The sequence below is a fragment of the Ascaphus truei genome, chromosome 10 (assembly GCF_040206685.1).
Source record: "Ascaphus truei isolate aAscTru1 chromosome 10, aAscTru1.hap1, whole genome shotgun sequence".
Classification (NCBI taxonomy): Eukaryota; Metazoa; Chordata; class Amphibia; order Anura; family Ascaphidae; genus Ascaphus; species Ascaphus truei.
In genome coordinates, this window is record NC_134492.1 from 39,064,052 (window position 1) to 39,085,129 (window position 21,078).

The 21,078-nt window shown below is 45.9% G+C and overlaps 1 protein-coding gene across 2 annotated transcripts; it reads right to left on the bottom strand.

Moving 5' to 3' along the window:
- Nucleotides 1-2,609: 2,609 nt before the first annotated feature.
- On the bottom strand, nt 2,610-13,360 carry LOC142503867 (peroxiredoxin-6-like). Of its 2 annotated transcripts, none has more exons than XM_075616703.1 (5): nt 13,169-13,356; nt 10,682-10,838; nt 4,203-4,349; nt 3,365-3,511; nt 2,610-2,871 (listed from the first exon to the last, which is right to left on the bottom strand). In XM_075616703.1, the coding sequence occupies exons 1-5, from the start codon at nt 13,258-13,260 to the stop codon at nt 2,734-2,736; spliced, it is 681 nt and encodes a 226-aa protein (XP_075472818.1). In that variant the 5' UTR covers nt 13,261-13,356; the 3' UTR covers nt 2,610-2,733. The 2 variants fall into 2 exon arrangements, with proteins under 2 accessions (XP_075472818.1, XP_075472819.1); XM_075616704.1 differs by lacking the exon at nt 2,610-2,871 and adding an exon at nt 2,878-3,021 and having other exon boundaries at nt 13,169-13,360.
- Between the last annotated feature and the right edge of the window lie 7,718 nt (nt 13,361-21,078).

Consider the following 21,078-nt stretch of genomic DNA (forward strand, 5'->3'; position numbering starts at 1 on the left):
CCCGCCCCCGTCTGGTGCGGAGCTGGTTGACTTCAAATGACGCCATATGTCACGTGAAGTCACACGACCCCGTAGCATCATTTGACGCCGCACCGAGGTAAGGGTCGGGGGGGGGGGGGGTGCGAGAATGGAGGACAGCTGGCAGGGGGGCGCAGCAACAAAAGTTTGCGCTCCCCTGCCCTAAAGTATAGTATAGATCAGGCCCCGCCTTTTACTGTATTGTATTTTATTGTATTTCAGATAGGGACAGTACCCTTCAGATAGGATGGAATGGTATGGCCAAAAGACAGGAGTATGTCCCAGTTACAGGAATGCAGATCCTCCTCAGTGGGCCAAGCAGAAGTGCCCCCAGCATGTCTGGGGATCAGCCCTATCTACAGATACCCACCCACAGTATTCAGTACCCCCTAAGGAAGTGGCAGTTCCAAAGCAGGGGTCGGAAAGTAACAGTAACGTGGCACAGAACTGTCCAGGATTTCAGCATGAACTCACAGTAAAAGGAACAGTAAGGATATTGCTAAGAAGGAGGGCCCAGTCCACAATATGAAGTCTGTATAGTAATAAGTAAACGCACCTCCCACGTGTGTTAAGTGTGGACACTCAGGGAAGACCCTTGTCAAGACTGATAGCAGTATGGATGAAATATCGCAACTATGTCAATTTATATGTACTGTGACTGCAGTGTTCCCAAGCCTGGGAACATAAATAAAGATTGTACTATAAAAGCTCTAGACGCCCATCTTTTCCATCGCCCAGCTGACCATGGACATCACCCTGAGACAAGGGAAATCAGTGCAGATGTTAAATACATCACTACACTGATATAACCTCCCTAAGGAGCCGGGCAGGGAGGGTTACATCTATTTTGAAAGATCCCCTCCTTGCCCTGTCGGGGAATGTTGTTATGTTTTAAATCGAGTGCTTCGTTCAGGACAGAGTTTCCCAAATGGTGGGTCGCGACCCGGCACCGGGCCACGAAAGCAAAATGCCGGGTCGCCTAAAAAAACCTCTTGTCGGGGGGCATGGCCAGGACACAGGACAGAGCGGTCGCACTTCTGCTAGGCTCCGTGAAAAAACAAAACTAAAAATCTGCTGCTGCTGCTTAGCTGTGCACTTGTGCAGGACCCCATGCAGAGAAGCAATTAGCAGTAGCTCTGCCTCTAACACTTCCTGCATCTTCACGGCACCAGGTCAGGGGGGAGGGAGGTCAGGTGGGTGGGTATGGAAGCCCAGAGCATGCACAAGCTGTGGAACCCTAGCTTCACTCCAGCAAGCCTTGAAGAAGAAGAGAACCTGCCTGCTCCTGCTCCATTGTGTTTCCGACTACAGGGTAAGTGCAGCAGCAGCCCCCCCCCTCTCTGCCCCCTCTCTGGTCTCTCTCTGCCCCCTCCCTGATCTCTCTCTACCCCCCTTGGTCTCCCTCTGCCCCCTCCATGGTCTCTCTCTGCCCCCTCCCTGGTCTCTCTCTGCCCCCTCCCTGGTATCTCTCTGCCCCCTCCCTGGTCTCTCTCTGCCCCCTCCCTGGTCTCTCTCTGCCCCCTCCCTGGTCTCTCTCTACCCCCCCTGGTCTCCCTCTGCCCCCTCCCTGGTCTCTCTCTGCCCCCCCTGGTCTCTCTCTGCCCCCTCCCTGGTCTCTCTCTGCCCCCTCCCTGGTCTCTCTCTGCCCCCCCCCCCTGGTCTCTCTCTGCCCCCCCCCCCTGGTCTCTCTCTGCCCCCCCCCCTGGTCTCTCTCTGCCCCCCCCCTGGTCTCTCTCTCTCCCCCTCCCTGGTCTCTCTGTCCCCTTCCCTGGTCTCTCTCTGTCCCCCTCCCTGGTCTCTCTCTGTCCCCCTCCCTGGTCTCTCTCTGTCCCCCTCCCTGGTCTCTCTCTGTCCCCCTCCCTGGTCTCTCTCTGCCCCCTCGCTGGTCTCTCTCTGCCCCCTCGCTGGTCTCTCTCTGCCCTCTCCCTGGTCTCTCTCTGCCCCCCCCCCCCAGTCTCTCTGTATGGACATTCTTATCTGTTTTATTTTACCTATAGGCCAGTATAGGATATAACATTTTTAGTGGGTCACGAAGTAGAAGTATAAAAATAACCGGGCCACGGAAAAAAAAGTTTGGGAAACCCTGGTTCAGGAGATATGAGCAGTTGAAATAATAAATGTCCGGGAGGTCAAAATGGATGTCTGCCCAGAGCCCATGCGGTCTGAAGTTATCTGGGTAACCTCAGATGCTAGAGCAGCGGTGCTCAACTCCACTTCTCAAGCCCTCCCCACCCCCCAACAGGCCAGGTTTTCAGGATATCCCTGCTTCAGCACAGGTGATTCAATCAGTCCCTGCTTCAGCACAGGTGGCTCAATCAAAGGCTTAGTCTTTGAATGTGCCTCTGATTGAACCATGTATACTGATGCTGGAATATCCGGAACACCTGACCTGTTGGGGGAAGGGGTGGAGTTGAGCACCCACGTGCTAGAGAATAAGAAAACATTCCTTTTTAAGAAAAATATAAAAACATGAAAGAAAAAAAAGAAAAAAAGATCAGGCCATGGCCAGGGACAAGTTACTAACATTATACGCGTTAAACCCATTGGCTTCTGGTGTTTAGCTGCTTCAACAGAAATACAGTTTTCTATCGTGAACTTCAAGTTCTCTTTATTTGCCCCAGCATGGGGACGGACACCTATCATGTCCGAAAACTTGACAAAAGGCAGAGCGAAGCAAGCGGTCACTTTTAATTATGAGAAGCAACAGCGGCGCCTTTATTTGCAATCTTTGAGACAGGCAAACTGCAGGTATTTCTTGCCGGACGGGAACGTTTCAACTTTCACTCCTCCGGGGAATAGCGCGGCAGCTTTATCCGGTGGGAAGGTTTCAGGGACAACAACTCTGTCACAAGGCTGGAAACAGAGAGACCATTGTAATTCTTTGTGTCATTTTTGGAGTGAAATAAAACAGTCACAATGAATCCGTTCTCTGAAGAGCGTCCAATCTATTTGTATCTGAGGAGCTACACGTGAGAAAGTGATCGGTGGGATTTCACTTGGCATCTGCTGTACAAAGAAGTCTTTTGTTGCTCCATTAAAAGGCACTATGAAGACTCTACAACTCTCCAAGGCGAATGTGGCCACTGGAACTTGCTCAAGGTCACGCAACGAGACCGGAGTTTCTCACCTTTGAGTTTAATGCCTTAACTAAAGAGATATTCCTTCTCTCAAAGCATTGGGCTTCTCTATCAATTATATGATGATGCATATCCTTTATACTGTATTCTTGGTAGTTGATACATTGAGGTATCATACCCTGCAGTGAACCTTACTATATTTGCGAAAGGGAAGAACATCACAAGTGGGAACGGGGCAAACAGATGCCAGCTGAATTTAGGGTAATTACCTTCCAGTCTGCCTCTGTTGAGACTCCATACTTCTCAGTAATTTGAAGGGAATCCACAGCCCTCAGGATCTCAGAGAAATTCCTTCCCGTGCTAGCTGGATAAACCAGAACGAGCCTGAGCTTCTTCTCGGGTGAAACGACAAAAAGCTGCAGAATGGGAGACATACTTTAACCAACTTCAAGACAGCTGATAATCTCCAACTGACAAAAACAGTGTGGCATTTTTTACATGGTTCTATATTAAATACATGAAATATATTAAGGGTCATATTTACTTAGCGGAGCTATGCCATAAGACACATTCTGTTGCTCAGTGAGATACCGTAGGTGAATGGGCTGTAAGTGGTCTTCTGGCGCCGGAAAGTCTTATGTCCTTGCTCCTACTATTATTGCTTTTATTCAAATGCTGATACATGATTTCGCCCTGAAGCACTGGCACTATCACATATCTCTTAAGGCTTACCACTGCTTAGTAACATGGACCTATATTTTTTTACTGCAGTGGCATTGGTATAATACCATAGACACAAGGGAGGTATGTTATACTGAGTGCATTCATTCTAATATAGTTTGATAGAATAAAATAGCCAGCATGGTTCTCTAGCCCACGGAGCCTGTCCCTCCCACCACAGGTTGTATAATCAAGCTCCCTCCACAGAGTGTCATAGCGAGACACTACAGTCCGTACACTACACAAATGATAGGTTTATCACATCTGCTCCATCCAACCATGAGGTGACATTGTGATGCAGGGGCTAGAAGTTGTGTTCCTCCCATCTACTTTGACCCATGTTGCTTTCTGCTCATCCCTCCTCTTGGCTCAAGAACAACGACTCACATGGCGGGCTGTGAGTGGTAACCCTGGCTGAGTCTTCTTGGACGGGTCCACCATGCCCAGAAGTACTGCAATGTCCCGAGTTGGATCAGCGAATATGGGGAAAGGCAGGGTCGTTGCAGAACCATCACAATTGAATGTATTAATATCCTGCGTGAGAACAATAAATACCAAGCAATTAGAGCGGAATAGCTATACATAAGAAACATACCATTCAAATACACTCTTTGCATATCAGCAACGTCTGCCTTCATTTTTACTGTTGTAAGGCATTTCAGGAGGCGGCACCTACTTGATATTACCATTTTTAGGAAGAATGCTGAACACAATTAGATTGTAAGCTCTTCGGAGCAGGGACTAAACTCTCTTCTGCGTTCTGTAATAGCAAGTGAAAGGTATAATGACACCACTTGCTATTACAAAACAGAACAGCGCGAGTTGGCATTTTTTAAACTTTATTCTATATTGTATATAATAAATCGCTTTTATTAAGCCATAGAAGCATTTTGCGCTCTTATCTTCAAGGAAAACTTTAAAGTGACCACAGAAACACTTCCAAAGAGCAGAATCACTTAACTGGTACTCACCCTGGTTTCAGATTGACTTTGATACCTTATATTGGACTATATGAATACTTGCTTGTTATAGGGGTAATTATTTCTTCATGGTAACCCATTGATATAATTTTTATCGTTTACAATTCAATTTTTATTTAATACCACATATCATTGGTCTACTGGTGCATTTTTCTCCTACAGCCACAGCATTAAATATATAGCAATTATTTCCATGTAGCAGATGAAAGAAAAAAGGAGCACAGCTATCCGCATCCAGAGTGCATGAAATGACAATAGGGCAACTCCAAGTACAATAAAAACGAATTGTTTATTTAATTGATCAGCTTACAATGGGGTAGGACAACGCACCAACGCGTTTCGTCCATAAAGGACTTTCTCCCACCTGAGGACTGCACGCTGAAGACTCCATTCCACGTGGAACTTCCACAGTCAGGGATAGGGCAATAGCCCTTATATTATTACCTCTCAAAACTGTGTGGGATTGCTTATGGATTATATCCCATGGGGGATTCATGTCTCTAAGGGACCCTTGGATGTGGCAGCCGTGTGGGCACCACTAGGTCTCCTTCCCCTGGGATGAACATCTCTGTTAATTATACAGTGGTTCTGAAGTTTGGATTTATTTGAATGGACTTATACTACTGATGAGCTACTGATGGTGTAATCCTGCATTTGTTTCTGTGATGCTGTCTGTACAGTATATGTTGTATATCAGTCTTTTATTGTTAGCACTGTCAGCAGCAGCTGTGTGATTTCCCTGTGATACATATAACATTTTGCATTATAGCCTTCAGGGCCCGGGTTTGATGTTTGCCGATGTGAGCCTTTTCTTATTGCCCTTGTAATGACTCTAACAGTTTACTGCAGTTACAGCTTATAAAACCTTTGCAAGTCAGGTCTCAGTGCACGTAAATGCTTTCTCATCTATGTCTCCAAGGATAAAGGGCCATTAGAAGATGCGTGCAGAGGTGAAGACAGGAGACTCGCTTTGGGAAAATACATGGGGGCTTTTATTTCACCAAAGTGCAATAAACAAAAACACAGGCTTTTCCTCAGCCAAGGTGCAGCAAAAGGCAGGTCAGAAATATAAAGAATAGGGCTTTCCTAGGCCAGAGTTCCGTTTCCCCAGCGTATGGAAGTCCATATACGTCTATATAGATTTGGTTTCCCTTGGCATAATGGACACAGGGATATGGCCTGAATGACCTTGTGTCAAGGACATGAATGTGTGTGCAGACCAGAGAGAGACAGGGCAGGCTTTCCTGCCTTTTGAACCCCTTTCTAGACTCAGCTGACCTCGTTAGTAGTCCTGCCTGCTTTTAGGCAGGATTAACCACTGCCTAGTCAACACCCAACAACATTATCTATTGTAAACAGGCTTGCAGCTGCTACAGGGACGTTAAACTTTTAGGCCGCGTTCACACTGGGGACTTCGCGACGCAGCGTGTGCGCGCCTCTGTCTGCTGGGCGATGTGGGATCATCCCCAGCAGACGGAAAAAGGCGACATCCAGGAAGTGTGTGTGAGAGCAGGTCTGTGCGTGTGCGTGTGCGTGTGTATTGGTAAATATCTATTGGGTGGGTTTGCATTACATTAAGAAATTCTACTTAAAGATAGATGCATATAAAAAAATATATATACTCGGACTTTGAAGCCATTTATCAACCCCATTGGAATGGTGGAAATAAATTCGCATGTACTATAATTTCCAGGCTCATACACAGCCGTGCTGCATTGCCTGCTGTCTCTAGAGAAGCCACATACCAATGGATAGTGGGACGTATCTCGCCAACATTTCCACAGGATTTCACCGCCCAGAGCTGCCGAGTCTCTGGTAAATTTCAGCAGCCAATCAATGTAAACGTCTGGGCATTGATTGGCTGCTGCAGCCGGAGATCACAGATTGAAAAGACTCCTGCGACTGCAGCAGCATCGACGCCGTACTTTGCAGCCAATGGTAGTTTCAATACTGAACACTACCATTGGCCGCCAGAAGTCTGTGACGAACTCGCACACGCACGTAAGTGCCCGCACGTCGTGTAGCGCGCTGTGTGAGCGGGGCCTTATCTGACTGCATGTAGCCTGAAATGGTAATCCTGCAATTCCAAATGGATAATAAGTCAATATAGCAGTTGAATTTACTCCTGCTTATTTTGAATGGTTTCTATATAGAAAAGAGAAGTATCTCACACATTTAGGAAGGAAAGCTAATAGTAAAACTCCCCCCCCCCCCCCCTTCCACAGCCACACTAAGTTAATCTAATAGCCGCCTAGATAGGACAGTTAGTGCCGGTACTAGTGTGCTATCGGCAGGAACCGAACTCCCAGTGCGTTGCTCACCGAAGCAAACACTGCTGACTCAGGATGTCAGCCCCGACGTACGTTTCGCATTTACGGACATAGAAAGATGTTAAGTGATAAATACCAAATCTTTTAGTTCCCTCCTGTAGGTAACACAACTCCGTCAGTGAACCATATAAATCAGGGAACAAAGGGGTTAATGCAGTGGTTCTCAACGCCACTCCTCAAGTCCCACCAACAGACCAGGTTTTTAGGATATCTCTGCTTCAGCACAGGTGGCTCAATTAGTGGCTCAGTCATTTTGATTGAGGCACCTGTTATAAAGCAGGGATATCCTTAAAACCTGACCTGTTGGTGGGACTTGAGGACTGGAGTTGAGAAGCACTGGGTGAATGGATTTCCATGTTGAGGTGATAGTTTCTATAGTGCAGCCAATTGCACCATGAACACAAATGTGGTGGGAAAGTAAGCAAATGCCAAGCCTGCTGTATGGAGATTAAAGGACAAAGGGCTTGATATTAAGCCCAGAAAATGCTAATAGCACCACAATCAGCTGATCACTCCCATTCAAGTCAATAGGATTTTATGGCCGATCGCCATGCTGAGTCAGCCCTAAGATTGAGATGTAATGAAAATAGGTTTCCCCGTGAACAGAAGGACCATTTAGGGCAGGAGTGGCCAACTCCAGTCCTCAAGGACCACCAACAGGTCTTCAGGATATCCCTGCTTCAGCACAGGTGGCTCAGTCATAATGTTCATGCCACCTGCGCTGAAGCAGGAATATCCTGAAAACCTGACCTGTTGGTGGCCCTTGAGCACTGGAGTTGGCCGCCCCTGATTTAAGGATTTTCTTAAACTCCTCTTGTACAGAAGGAAAAAAAAAAAAGAACTCCAGGAACCAAAAAGGTACCGGGAAAAATGGAAGCCCCAATTTGATTTCATTCTATACTTATCTAATTCTATAATTTCATCCAATGTTATAATCTGAATTGAGAAAACATGCCTTTTAGAAAGTGGTCAAAAGTAGAATTTAGCTACATCTTCCGGCATATTCAGCGTTCAGAAAGTCGCAATGTGGACAATTTACAAAGTACTTTAGTGTAAAAAGTTATGCCAATAACCTCACTTTCGTTTTGCTCCGTTAAGTGTCAAAGTATCAACCTTTATGCGCGTCATCTTGGGATTTCGGGGGTGTTAAAATGAGGCGCTATTGAAGAGTTACATACCGCACAGATTATAGTGTCCCACCAGAGTGCTTCACAGTTGTCCAACGTTTCCGTCCATGGGGGGATTTAACTCAGGAAGTGTTGGGCAACTATCAAGCACTCTGGATGGTGTTACACTTTAAATAAACGGCGCCCCCTGTAGGCCACTTTTTCTTCCTTCAATCTGCGTAAAACAAGCAGGCAAATTGAAGGTGACGAAACCCTTTGGCTTCTACCAATCTGCACCAGATGTGAGCAACTGTTTCTTACATTTGACGCAACTGTGCTTCAGAGAGCAATGTAATACGTTAAAACGGGTGCGCAAACTGGGGGACGTGACATTTTCTGAGTGGGGGGGGGGGGGGGAGGGCGGCGCTTACAGAAGCCCCGAGCTCTTCCTCGAAGCATTTAAATGACATGCCGGGGGAGCGCGCGAGGCCTCTGTATGCCTCACTTACCTTGTCTTCGGCGGCTTTTGTGGACGGGTCGCCATGGCAATGCGACGTCGTGACGTCAGATGACGCCGGACAAAAGGTAAGAGAGGAGCAGGCAGGGGGGCACCGGTAGTGGGGGAGAGCAGGCGGGGGCGCAGACTAAAAAGTTTACGCACCCCTGCATTAAAACACACTTTCTCTTTTCTAAAATTGCCTTAGTACATGTCACCCGATATCATATGGAGGGGTCTAACGTTTATTACCATGCTAATGTCTGCAAGGTTAGCACGCTTTGGCTAATTTCACTAGCGCCGCTTGATTAAGTTGAAAATTAAGAGGAAAAAAAAAACCAAGAATCAAGCTTTTTGTGCTGTGCGACCTTGAAGAAATGTTTACACAAGCTGTCCGGCCTCAGTGCGAGTTTCAGGAGTTTGCACAAAAACTGTGAATTTGTACTGGCACAGCTTTGCACATTTCTAGTTAACACCATACATATGTAGAAGTAAAGGTCTCCAAAATGAAGGGAATGGCCACTTAAGGAAGCACAGGACTTGCTGAGAGGCGACATGATCAAAAATATGTATTTAAATGGGAAGGATTAAGAACCATATTTACTACATCATGCTACACCTTCCAGCACAGCTCAGAAAACATGGCCCTCTATGGCACTTTCAAATGAATAGAATGTAAGGTGTCTTATGGAGTAACACTACTTAGTAAATATGGCCCAATATATGTAACCTGGGTAAAATAATTGGTATTGTTGGTCCATCTAGTGTAAATATGCCGTTAACACACATGATGTTCAGATGGGCTACTTTTAGAAATTGGCACGTTGGGGGGGGGGGGGGGGGGGGGAGGGGAGGGGGGAATCAAATCCAAGCCCACCCCAACTTCTGTGGTTCAGAACAAATAGCAAGACAACATTCATATAGGTTTACATCAAAATAGGTAGACAATATTAATTGTAGTGCTATTGGCCATTGATCTCATCCCCTCAAAATTGGACCCAATCATATACTGAAGGATCAAAATGGAAAAAGATGCAGGAATACACACAACAGTATGGCAAAGCATCTTATAGGCCCATATTTAAGTAGTGCTGCTGTTCCTAAGACCACTTGGGGCTTATGCACTTGAATGGGCTGTGTGGTGTCTTCTAGTATAGCACTGCTTCATAAATATGGATCAATATTAATGTTTCAGGTCATCCACCCGTTTGTGCCTGTTGTGATTTTGGGGGCCAATAATTCCGAAAAAAAGAGCAGTGCTCCTATAAATGACACTATCTGTATGTTTACACTGTAAACACTGCACTGATGGCTGACATGAGAACAAAGTGATCCACCATTAAACCTGGACAGCTAACAGGACATCTGTTTACCACTACAGTCCGTGTGACTATACTAGGCGATTGGAAGTACCATTGTCTTTTTAGTCCCAAACTCACATTGTCGCCACTTTTCATTTAGAGACTTACAGCTCCCCTTACTTTTTACTTTGACAGAATAATGTCTCTCATTCTGTTACATTGCTAAAATGGGGTCCAAAAAAAGTTTTACCGTTATTGTTCTACGGGCTACGAATATCTTTATAGCATGCTCAGCACCCACTACTTTTTTACGGCACTCCAACCACTGCTCATGTCATATTACCGTGCACCCCAAAACTGGAACAATCTACTGGAGACTCTCACAGCCGCCACCAGTCTAAGTTCTTTCAAAGCTAAAGCTGTCTCACATTTTAATCTGGTCATACAACTATAACATATATTATCTCTTACTGTGCATGCAATGTCTTGTATATAATATATAACCCTGCTCACTTATGTAACTATGTATTTATAAACATGTATTATTTTCAGCTTATCTATGTCCAGGACATACTTGAAAACAAGAGGTAACTCTCAATGTATTACTTCCTGGTAAATCATTTGATAAATAAATACATATACTCTTGCTTTACCTTACTCCACAGGTGGTGGTTCTCCGTGGTGTCGAGAGACATGCCGATGACCTTCAGATTCCTATCGTTAAATTCCTTCATCAGCTTCACCATATGGGCAAGCTCAGTCGTACACACTGGAGTGAAGTCCCCAGGATGAGAGAAAAGGATGCCCCAACTGGGAACGAAGGAGAAAGTAGAAGTCAGCTTCAGAGAAGACCCCCAGAATCTCTCATGCTTTACGATGGGATCAGTATACATAAGTACTGTACACCATGATCTGCAGCCCCCATTGCTTAGACCTATATTTGTCATGTGGCAGAGTAACAATTCCAGTGTAGGCGATCAGTCTTCCCAGCGGGCTGATTAATTCATTACAGCTAATCTCTGCTTTTAAATATCAAGGCACTTGCTAGCAAGAAAAAACAGAATCCACCATCCACACCTACTCTCATCTGCCCCTTTAGTACACATTACAGGTAGTCCTCGTTAGCCAACGTTTCACTTTACAACGAATGGCATATCCAACGCTTTACAATGCAAACCTAGGTGCCATTTTTCGACGCCGGAATGCGTTATCCAACGCTCACTAACACATGGGACTCACTTTACAACAGTTTCACTATCCAACGCTACTTCCAGAACGGATTCCGTTAGATAACCCAGGACTAAAAGAAGCTAGATGCCGACGATCGTTACGCGCACAGCGCACTTTGTCAAGGCTCCTATTGGTCGATGGCATCGGAGCCTTGACAAAGCGCGCTGAGCGTGCAAAACAATCATCAAAACAATGTAGTAAGCATGGTGGAGGGGGACGTGCACACAAAAACACGATGCAATCAAATTAATGCAAAAGTCTTTTAATGACTGAACACAGTCATAAAGAGCTTCATGACTGTGTTCAGTCATTAAATGATTCGTTTGCATTAATTTGATTGCATCGTGTTTTGGTAGGCAGCTTTTACTAACATTTAATTACAGCTTTGGAGTATATGCATCAACGTAGAGAAATGTGTGTTGTGACGCGGTGCTCTGTTTCTTGGAGCAGAGCTGCAGGATATGAGAGAACAGTTTCCTACATCTGACCCAGAATGTTAGACTTAAGCCACTTCTGATGTGGTGGAATTATTTTGGCACATAAAAGTCAAAAAGAACAATGCACAGAGAAACTGAATATGGTACATCTCATTATAATATGTGCGCTATGTAACTCCTCCCCAACGCCTACTGACTACCAAATAGCAAGCTAGGGCTGACGGGGCAAAATTCGATGCAAAATGCTGATACATACTTTAGGTACAGGGTGAAAATGCCCCAATTTTGCTCCAAATAGTCTTGATACATGGACCCCTTTTGCCTTAATGGAGCTCTTAAGATTGGGAGGATCCTTTGAGGGTTATTTTACCAAATGCATCTGGATACAAAACTCAAGTACTCAAGTTGTATTCTCATATGAAAAACCAAAGTTGGGTAAAGTTGTCTGGAATTACATTAGAATGCAGATGGCAACAGACAACATTGTATATCGAATGCTGGAAGTGGAACTAATTGATGGCAACCTACCTTTATCAGCATATCTACCTACCTTCATCAATATATCTACCTACATTCATCAATATATCTACCTACGTTCATCAATATATCTACCTACCTTCATCAATTCTCCAAACTCCAAAGATCTTCTGACTATTTCCATGTGTCATTCATTACCTGTTCATAACTGCACTATTCTGCTCTTCTACACTTTTAAATAAGAACATCATTTTGATACTTGTTCACTTTCCTCTTTATTCAAAGATTTATCTCTATGCATCTCTTTTATGATCCAACTCCTCTTTTACTAGAAATCAAATGCGCCTGTTTGCAATTTACCTCTCCCGATCCTTCTTCACCTTACCTTTTATTTGACATGTACCTAGCTATGTTTGCAACGTTCCTCGCTCAAGAGGTTAGTGGGTAGGCATTTTGGGAGGAGCACCTGGTACATGGGGAGCAGAATGAGACAGAAAAAGTAGGAGATAGAGAGGCATGTTGGGATTTCAACATGAAGTGGAGGAGTTACGTAGGAATAGATTGGGGCAAGTAAGATATTGATCGTACAGTACGATAAAATTGTGAAACAAGTTGGGGGGGGGGGGGGCGAGAGAAGAACAAGCATGATACAGTATGTCAACTTAAAAAAAAAAAAGATTTCTGCACCAAAAGCTGGCATTTTCATGGAAAAGTGCTAAATAATGTCAGTTTGACTCCACTAAAGTCGACAATACAGCTGATGCTAAATATCAATGAGAAGGACACCATTACCAGTGACACTCATGGAAAATCAGTGGGAGCTAGCAGCAGAGCCTGAAATCACAGTGATGTAGATCAGGTGGGAATAGATGTGAATAGGGATACAGGGGGATGAACGAAGACCAGTCTAGGAAGATTGGGAGAAAGACCATTGACATTTTAGTAAGAATGTGCTGATGGGAGGGGGTTTAGGTGCAGTGACTGCTTCTTACTCACGATTTTCCAAAGTACTCATGACATGACATCTTGCCATTTGTGCTATCTGCCGTGAAATCAGGGAATTTGTCATCAATCAGTAAATGAGGCATGATGGAGGTTCTCAGGATCTCAGTATACAAATCAGTTTAGATGCTCTAAGAAGAGCATATCATCATGAGTTACCAACTGGTTATAAAGGTATATGTAAGAGGTGGAGCCACGACACAAAGGTGTGGGTTTCATGTACGGGGGGAGCTTATGCACTTGATATTCAACAGGGATGTGGTAAGTTGTATCATTGGTGGATATTTTTTTTAGAGTGGGTGTGACTTGTTTGTTTATGAATTTAGGTTACAGAAGATGCACTTTACCATCTTGGCATGAAAACCAGCATTGCAGCATAACCTCGGGGCAAATTGGTCTGTCTCAACTGAAGTTGTGTAAAGACACAATTATAATACAGGTTTCTTTAATCCTTTCATTACTAGGGTGACCTATTTATGGAGGCGATAGCACAGCACAATATGTACGTTGTAAAGCGCTAGTAATAATGTTAGTACAAGTGATAGGCCCTAACTTACTAAGCAGCCCTATTCCATCAGATATATACCATAGGAAGGGGGGGGGGGGGAGGGGAAGGAAGGTAAAGGAACCTCTGCTCAGCTAAAAGGTAAGTGTATGATAGTTTGGATATGGTGCTTGACTGAGAATTGTACAGACTATGAACCAAAAGGAAAATAACTCAGTTAAGTTAGCACTCAAATATCCCTAGTGATTTGTGTTTAACTTAAAATTATCTTTATTAATGATTGATTAAAATAATAGGTGCATGAAAAGAATTAAAAGTTATTGATCTTGACACAGTATGTCAGATAACAGGAACTGTGCCAGCAGTAGTGATGACACTGTGTCAAGTAACTGAGTCAATGTCAGTTATGGCTGGTCGCTACCATTAGTTAGACCCCTATGGTCGATCTAGGAATGGCTGCAATGTACTAGCCCTCCACGTCGTGCAACCAAGTTGTAATACCCTGACTCAGAGAATGATTAGAACACCATGTCACTATAGCATACACTGCTGACTCAGGCTATATCATATAGCATTTGATGAGATATATCATTCGCAGCCTCACACCACTATATTCCTCTCCCTGGCCAGGGGGAATGTAATTATCTATTGATACTCCATCTAAGCAACTAGACACTGCCATTCCTAGATCGACAATAGGGGTCTAACTAATGGTAGCGACCAGCCATAACTGACATTGACTCAGTTACTTGACACATAGTGTCATCACTACTGCTGGCACAGTTCCAGTTATCTGACATACTGTGTCAAGATCAATAACTTTTAATTCTTTTCATGCACCTATTATTTTAGGAAAAGAGAAGGGGTTCCCTGCTCAGCTGTGAATAATTACTAACTAGAAAGGTGCTATCAGGGATAAAAACATGTGTAATTGTATCAAAGAGGAAAAGAATCCCTAAGTGATGCACTCTATTCTACTAATCAAAATAATAAATCTTTATTCAAAATAAGTAAACATATGAATAGATTAAAACCTAAGGAGTGCGCTGTGAGAGATCAAATACAAGGTCTCTCTATTGTCAAATGGCTTGGGTCTATTAACCCCAGTAAGCCAAGAATGCTGGGCGAATCTAACACCAAATGTAAGGCATGAAGTTACACCCAAACGTAAGTACAGTATAAATTTATAGCAAAGATAAACCCCAGTGAGGCTAAGAACTAGAGGTGGATAGAGGGTATTGCTGCTTGGTATAGCAGTTGTACCCAGTTGTACTGTGTGATATCATTCATATGAAGTGTATCACTGCATAAGAGATCTGCCAAAAAAGCAGTTGAAAAAGGATGTGGTTAGAAACACCCCATTGTAAACTGATTGATTGTGGGTTTGCATATACAGCCCATGTATGGCTCTGTAAGTAGATCCTTGAAGATATATTCTAGATAAGGATTCCACTGTTATATGACTACTACCCTCTCTAATTGGGATATCACTGATACTGATACCAGTCACAGTCAATCAGTTTACAATGGGGTGTTTCTAACCACATCCTTTGTCAACTGCTTTTTTGGCAGATCTCTTATGCAGTGATACACTTCATATGAATGATATCACACAGTACAACTGGGTACAACTGCTATACCAAGCAGGAATACCCTCTATCCACCTCTAGTTCTTAGCCCCCACTGGGGTTTATCTTTGCTATACATTTATACTGTACTTACATTTGGGTGTAACTTCATGCCTTACATTTGGTGTTAGATGCGCCCAGCATACTTGGCTTACTGGGGTTAATAGACCCAAGCCATTTGACAATAGAGAGACCTTGTATTTGATCTCTCACAGCGCACTCCTTAGGTTTTAATCTATTCATATGTTTACTTATTTTGAATAAAGATTTATTATTTTGATTAGTAGAATAGAGTGCATCACTTAGGTGTAATTGTATCAAAGAGGAAAAGAATCCCTATTATTTTAATCATTAATCCTTAATAAAGATAATTTTAAGTTAAACACAAATCACTAGGGATATTTGAGTGCTAACTTAACTGAGTTCTTTTTCTTTTGGTTCATAGTCTATTCCATAAGATACCTGGAAGATACCTATTAACTTGAACGGGCTGTAAGGTGTCTTCGAGTTCAGTTTTTTTGTCTTATGGGGTAGCACCACTTAGTAAATAAGGGTCATGGTGTCAACCCATTTTGTGCGGAAAACCCAGTTTGACCTTTATTGCGAGTGTTAACAACAAAGATGGAGTTAACCATCTGTAGCCGGGTCCCCTTACCTCCGATGCTGGTGCGGGGGAGGCTGCGGCTATCAGTGGGGCTCTGGTGCTCAGAGGCGGATCGCCAATGCAGGGCGCCCCCATATTGGATCTAGGGCATGTGCAGGGCGATCCTTATGTATGTGCAGGAGAAGTCAGTGCGGTGCCATTAGGAAAAGGCTCCGCATGGGACTTCAAGTCCCAGAAGCCCCCAGTGGCTGCTTCTCACGTGAGGGCGCACAGCCAATAGGGCTGCTAGAATCACGGGCAAGAGAGAGAGTTATATTTGGCGTGCTTGGCACCACGCTTCAGTCGGGAGCAGGACAGCGAGGAGTAAGGTAGTGTCCAGGGAGCAGTGCTCCGCTGGGCTAGGCCAGATCTCCCAACAGGTCCCAGCTAGGCCCCAACTCACTACAGCTTGTTGTGCTGCAGGGAAGGCCCCCAGAGAGGGAATTTCCCATTAGCACCTCATTGTCAGGGTATTGCACAAGTGACAGACGCCACGTGGTGAACTGTGGTCTGGGACCAGATCACAGGTACTATAATAGACACTATTATAGGGGCAAACTCCAGCGGGAGACCCCTCCAGAGGCAGAAGAAGAGAATCCAGTAGACCGAGTCGTGGGATCACTCTGTGGTCCGACGGATCAACTCTCTACAGTTTGACCTGGTCTGGCCTTAAACCCGACAGGTATCAAGTGCACCAACGGCCATTTACACAGTGGGTAGCGCTACTCCACACACTTTGTGTGGGCTTGGCTCTGTGGACACCGGGTGGTTAGGTGCCCAGGGTACCTTAATACTTTGGGGGATCTCACCGGGGTGTATATATATTGTGTGGATACTGCATGTGGGGCCTTGTGCAATTATTGTGTTATAGTGATATGTGACAGTAAATATAGTTGGTTATACCTGTGTGTGCCTTTATTTACTGCCGGTATTGTTCCTGCGAGGGGTTATCCTACTGTGCTAGGATCCCACCCAGGTGGAGGCGCTGTGTACCAAAGAACGCCATCACCCAAGGCTCCCAGTGGAGGAGGATCAGGCCTCCTGTACCCCAGACATGTACTCAGCACACGTAGTTCCCTTAGACACGGGGCTACACATCTCACATACAACTTTTATGATCTCCATAATACAGTTAGTCTTCCCAATTTCCCTCAGGTTCATTAGTAAACCTAATTTGTAAAACAGTATCTCAGAGACAGAAGGGACTTTATACAACCTTGTCTCAAACTGTTTGACATCAGTAACATCAAAAACATTTAAATCAGCAATCCCCCATGTCCCCTGGAGCTGAACCATTCTATTTCTAGCTCCCCTGCTTCCCAATATATTTAGCTTTTTCATGTGCAGGTGAAATGCAAGTAAAATCAAAGATGGTTGCTGGGATCATCCAATGGGAAGCAGCTATATCATGCTCTGATGACACTCCTGCTTCCTATTGACCCACGGGAATGAGGCTTGGATGGCAGCCATATTGATTTCTCACAAGGGGCATACATCCAGAAAGTTTACAAAAATGGAGTCGGGGCGAATAAACTGCTTTAAACTGGAAAGCAAGGAAAGTCAGAAAATAAGAAAATCCCTAGTGTTGGGATAGAGAAACAAAAAAAAAGGTGGGAAAGGAAGAGAGTGTGCCTATGGGGTCTCCCTTTGACTTATGTGGTCATTTACTCATGGATCTTATCCCCATTATTTCTACTTTATTTTTCCTGTATTATAATTTTGTAAAGAGCTGCATACTGTTGCCACAATATACTGTATAAACAAAATTATATATCCATAAAAACTGTGTTATTGATTCTGGGACGATTTCCAAAGTAATGAATTCCTCGTTCGTTGTAAAACTGTGGCCCTTATTCTGTAAACTGCGATAGCGCTAATCTGGAAGAGTCCCATCAAAGTTGTTTTTACCCATGGTTGCAACGTTCATGCTCTCTGTGTATTGGGAAGAGAGACGTACAGCTGTCTTCCCCCATGTTAACCACCCGCTGTCTTCCCCCATGTTACCCACCCGCTGTCTCCCCCATGTTACCCACCCGCTGTCTCCCCCATGTTACCCACCCGCTGTCTCCCCCATGTTACCCACCCGCTGTCTCCCCCATGTTACCCACCCGCTGTCTCTCCCATGTTACCCACCCACTGTCTCTCCCGTGTGACTCCCTTCCCCCTCTCCCAATATCACTCTGTCTCTCCCCCCTCCTCACATCACCCACTCCCACCTACATCACCCACTCTCCTCTCCCCTGATGTATCCTACGGCATCAGTAGATGTTTGGGGCAAGGTACGGCCACGGGCTTAGAGGCAGCTAAAAATGTTTTGGAAAAACGACGCCAGTCTTAAAATGTAAATATTAATGTGTACCATATATTATGTGTCGCAGGACCATCGTTACGGCTCATACAAGCACTCCCCATATTGCTTGCTTATGCCTTTTGCATAACCAATTAAATCAATCTATGCAAAAAACCTTGATATATCAACATTTGGTGTATGTTCTACTTCAAGAGTGCACAACTCCAGTCCTCAACCCCCTTCAACAGGTCAGGTTTTCAGGATATCCCAGCTTCAGCACAAGTGGCTCAGAGTCTCAGTTGAAGACTGAGCCACCTGTGCTGAAGCTGGGATATCCTTAAAACATGACCTGTAGGTGGCCCTTGAAGACTGGAGTTGGCCACCCCTGTGCTAGAACGCAGCTACAGCAGCTGATACTCAATTGGGTCAGGACCGCACATAGGGACAGACCACCCTTAGGCTGCGTCCATAGAAGGACAGTCAGCGCTGAGCCGTGCGGACGCTCCACGATGAGCCCGGTCATCCTCAATGAGGATGCCTTGAGAGGGGGCTCCCGTGAGCGTCCGCAGGCGTGCTGAGGCGCAGAGATTTTCAGCCGACAGCAGAACCTGTTTCTGAGCGCGCTGTCGGCTGAAAACCTCCAATCAGAGCGATGCAGCGCCAGTGCTTCGCGGGCTATTGGCCTAGTGACGTCAGTGCCCCCCACCCCCCGCCTCCCGATCGCACACGCTGGCTCATCTGCTAGTTCATGCAATCGCTCCTGATTGCGCATACGAGCCTCAGCATGAGCGCGGAGGAGCGCTGACTGCTAAACTATGGACGCAGCCTTAGTTATCAGACTTTCCTTCCTTTTCCCCTACCCCTACCTTCCCTTGTCTGTAGGGTTATGTATGTAGGGTCAGCCTTTATTTGTTTAAATTTGGTCAGTTCCTGACATCCGCCTGAGTCCTCCCACATGATATGTTCTGTTATGACTACCACTTACCCAGAGGGAATTTACTGAGCACCTACAGGACACCCTGTCCTTTTCTGTAACTCAGCGTTCTGGGTACTCAGAGGATTATTCGTAACAGGCACTATTTCCCACACCGGTACCTCTCGAGCAGCATCTCTTCACAGGATACAGCAGTTACTCCCCCCTCTCTTCTCTCCTTTGGGGACTAGATATGTGAGCTGAACACTATCTCATGGTCCCCTACAGCAGGGGTGCGCAAAGTGGGGGGCGGCAGAATTTCCAGGAGGGACGCGGCTACAGAGGTCCCGCGCTCTCCCCCAAGGCATTTAAATTAAATGCCAAGGGGGATCGCGTGAGGCCTCTGCAGCTTCTACCTGATCTTCGGCGATGCGTCGCCATGGTAACTGGCATCAAATGACGCCACGGGGTCATTTGACGTCGAGCCAAGGAGATTTGGGGGGGGGGGGGGGAGGGGTGAGCCAGGAGGTAAGCAGGTAGGTGGGGGTGCAAGTTAAAAACTTTGCGCAAACTTTTTTCCCTGCGCCCCCCTGCCGGCGTCCCCTCACTCCCGCGCCCCCCCTAAGCCCCACGTACCTGCGCTCCGGCGTCATGACGTCACGTTGCCATAGCAACGTAACTTCACATGACCTCGCGGCATCATTTTGACGCCGCGTTGCCATGGCGATGCAGGAAGGAAGCCGCCGGAGCTTAGGTAAGTAAAGGTTTACAGAGGCCCTGCAGCTCCCCCGGCACTTAATTTAAGTGTCTTCGGGAAGCGCGTGGGGCCTCTATAAACCCCGCGCCCCCCGCCGGCAGTCTCGCGCCCTCCCTGGGGGTCGCGCCCCCTAGTTTGCGCACCGCTGCCCTACAGGACGCTGTGCCTCAGCAAAGACTAGGGAATGCTTGCTTTGAATCCTCCTGTACCTGTACTGAGGACTACGCATTATGCTTAGGTAGCCCACACTACCACTCTGTTCCACCGCCACATCCTGTCTGCATTTATGGCCATATATTGGCTGTATCCGTGATAGATGGATATTGGAAAGTAGAGCACTACTTACACCAGAGAGCAACTGTATGACATTTGTAAAAAAATTTAATTTCACAAATCTGGACCTATTTTTGCACCACTTTTGGACACATTTTCCAACTGGGAGACGAAATAAGGTAACTTTTCATTTTTGATACAGAATATTTTCTCAGCATTTCCATTGCTCTCCTTCATCAAATCATTTTTTGAAGTGAAACTTCTTTAGTGGCACCTCATTCCTAATGGGACAAAAATGGATTGTGGGGATAGAAAATGAAACGGATGTGACGTCAAAGTGCTGGCAGTTGAGGCCAGGCTGTGTTCTGGCAAATCATATGCGGCGGCGATAGCCGCCGGCGCCGCTCCTAACCATCTTTGTTCCCCCCCAAACGGTCCCCCCCACCCGCTCAACATTTACTCGCCGCCGCAGCTCCTAATGAGTACTGCTCCCCCTCAAAATTTAATTGCCGCCCCTCCCTGCTGACCTCCCCCGGCCGAGGCATGGAACGGCGGGGGAGGGGGGATAGAGTGCGCTGCGTTCCCCACAGCACCATCAGAAGGGGATCGCTGCAGCGCTCCCCTCGAAGCCAGCTCCTGCTGACGATGACGCGCTGCCCCCCTTCCCCCGCCGACACTGCCTCCATCGCCTCTGCTCACGCAGCACTTCCGGAGGGGGGGGGGCTTTATTAAGGTATCTGCCCCTCACATACGCCGGGCCCGGTGCGGCCACGTCTCGCAGGGGGTGGGGGGGGAGGAGACACACACACACACTGACTGACACACATACACACACACACTGACTGACACACATAGACACACACACACTGACTGACACACACACACACACACACAC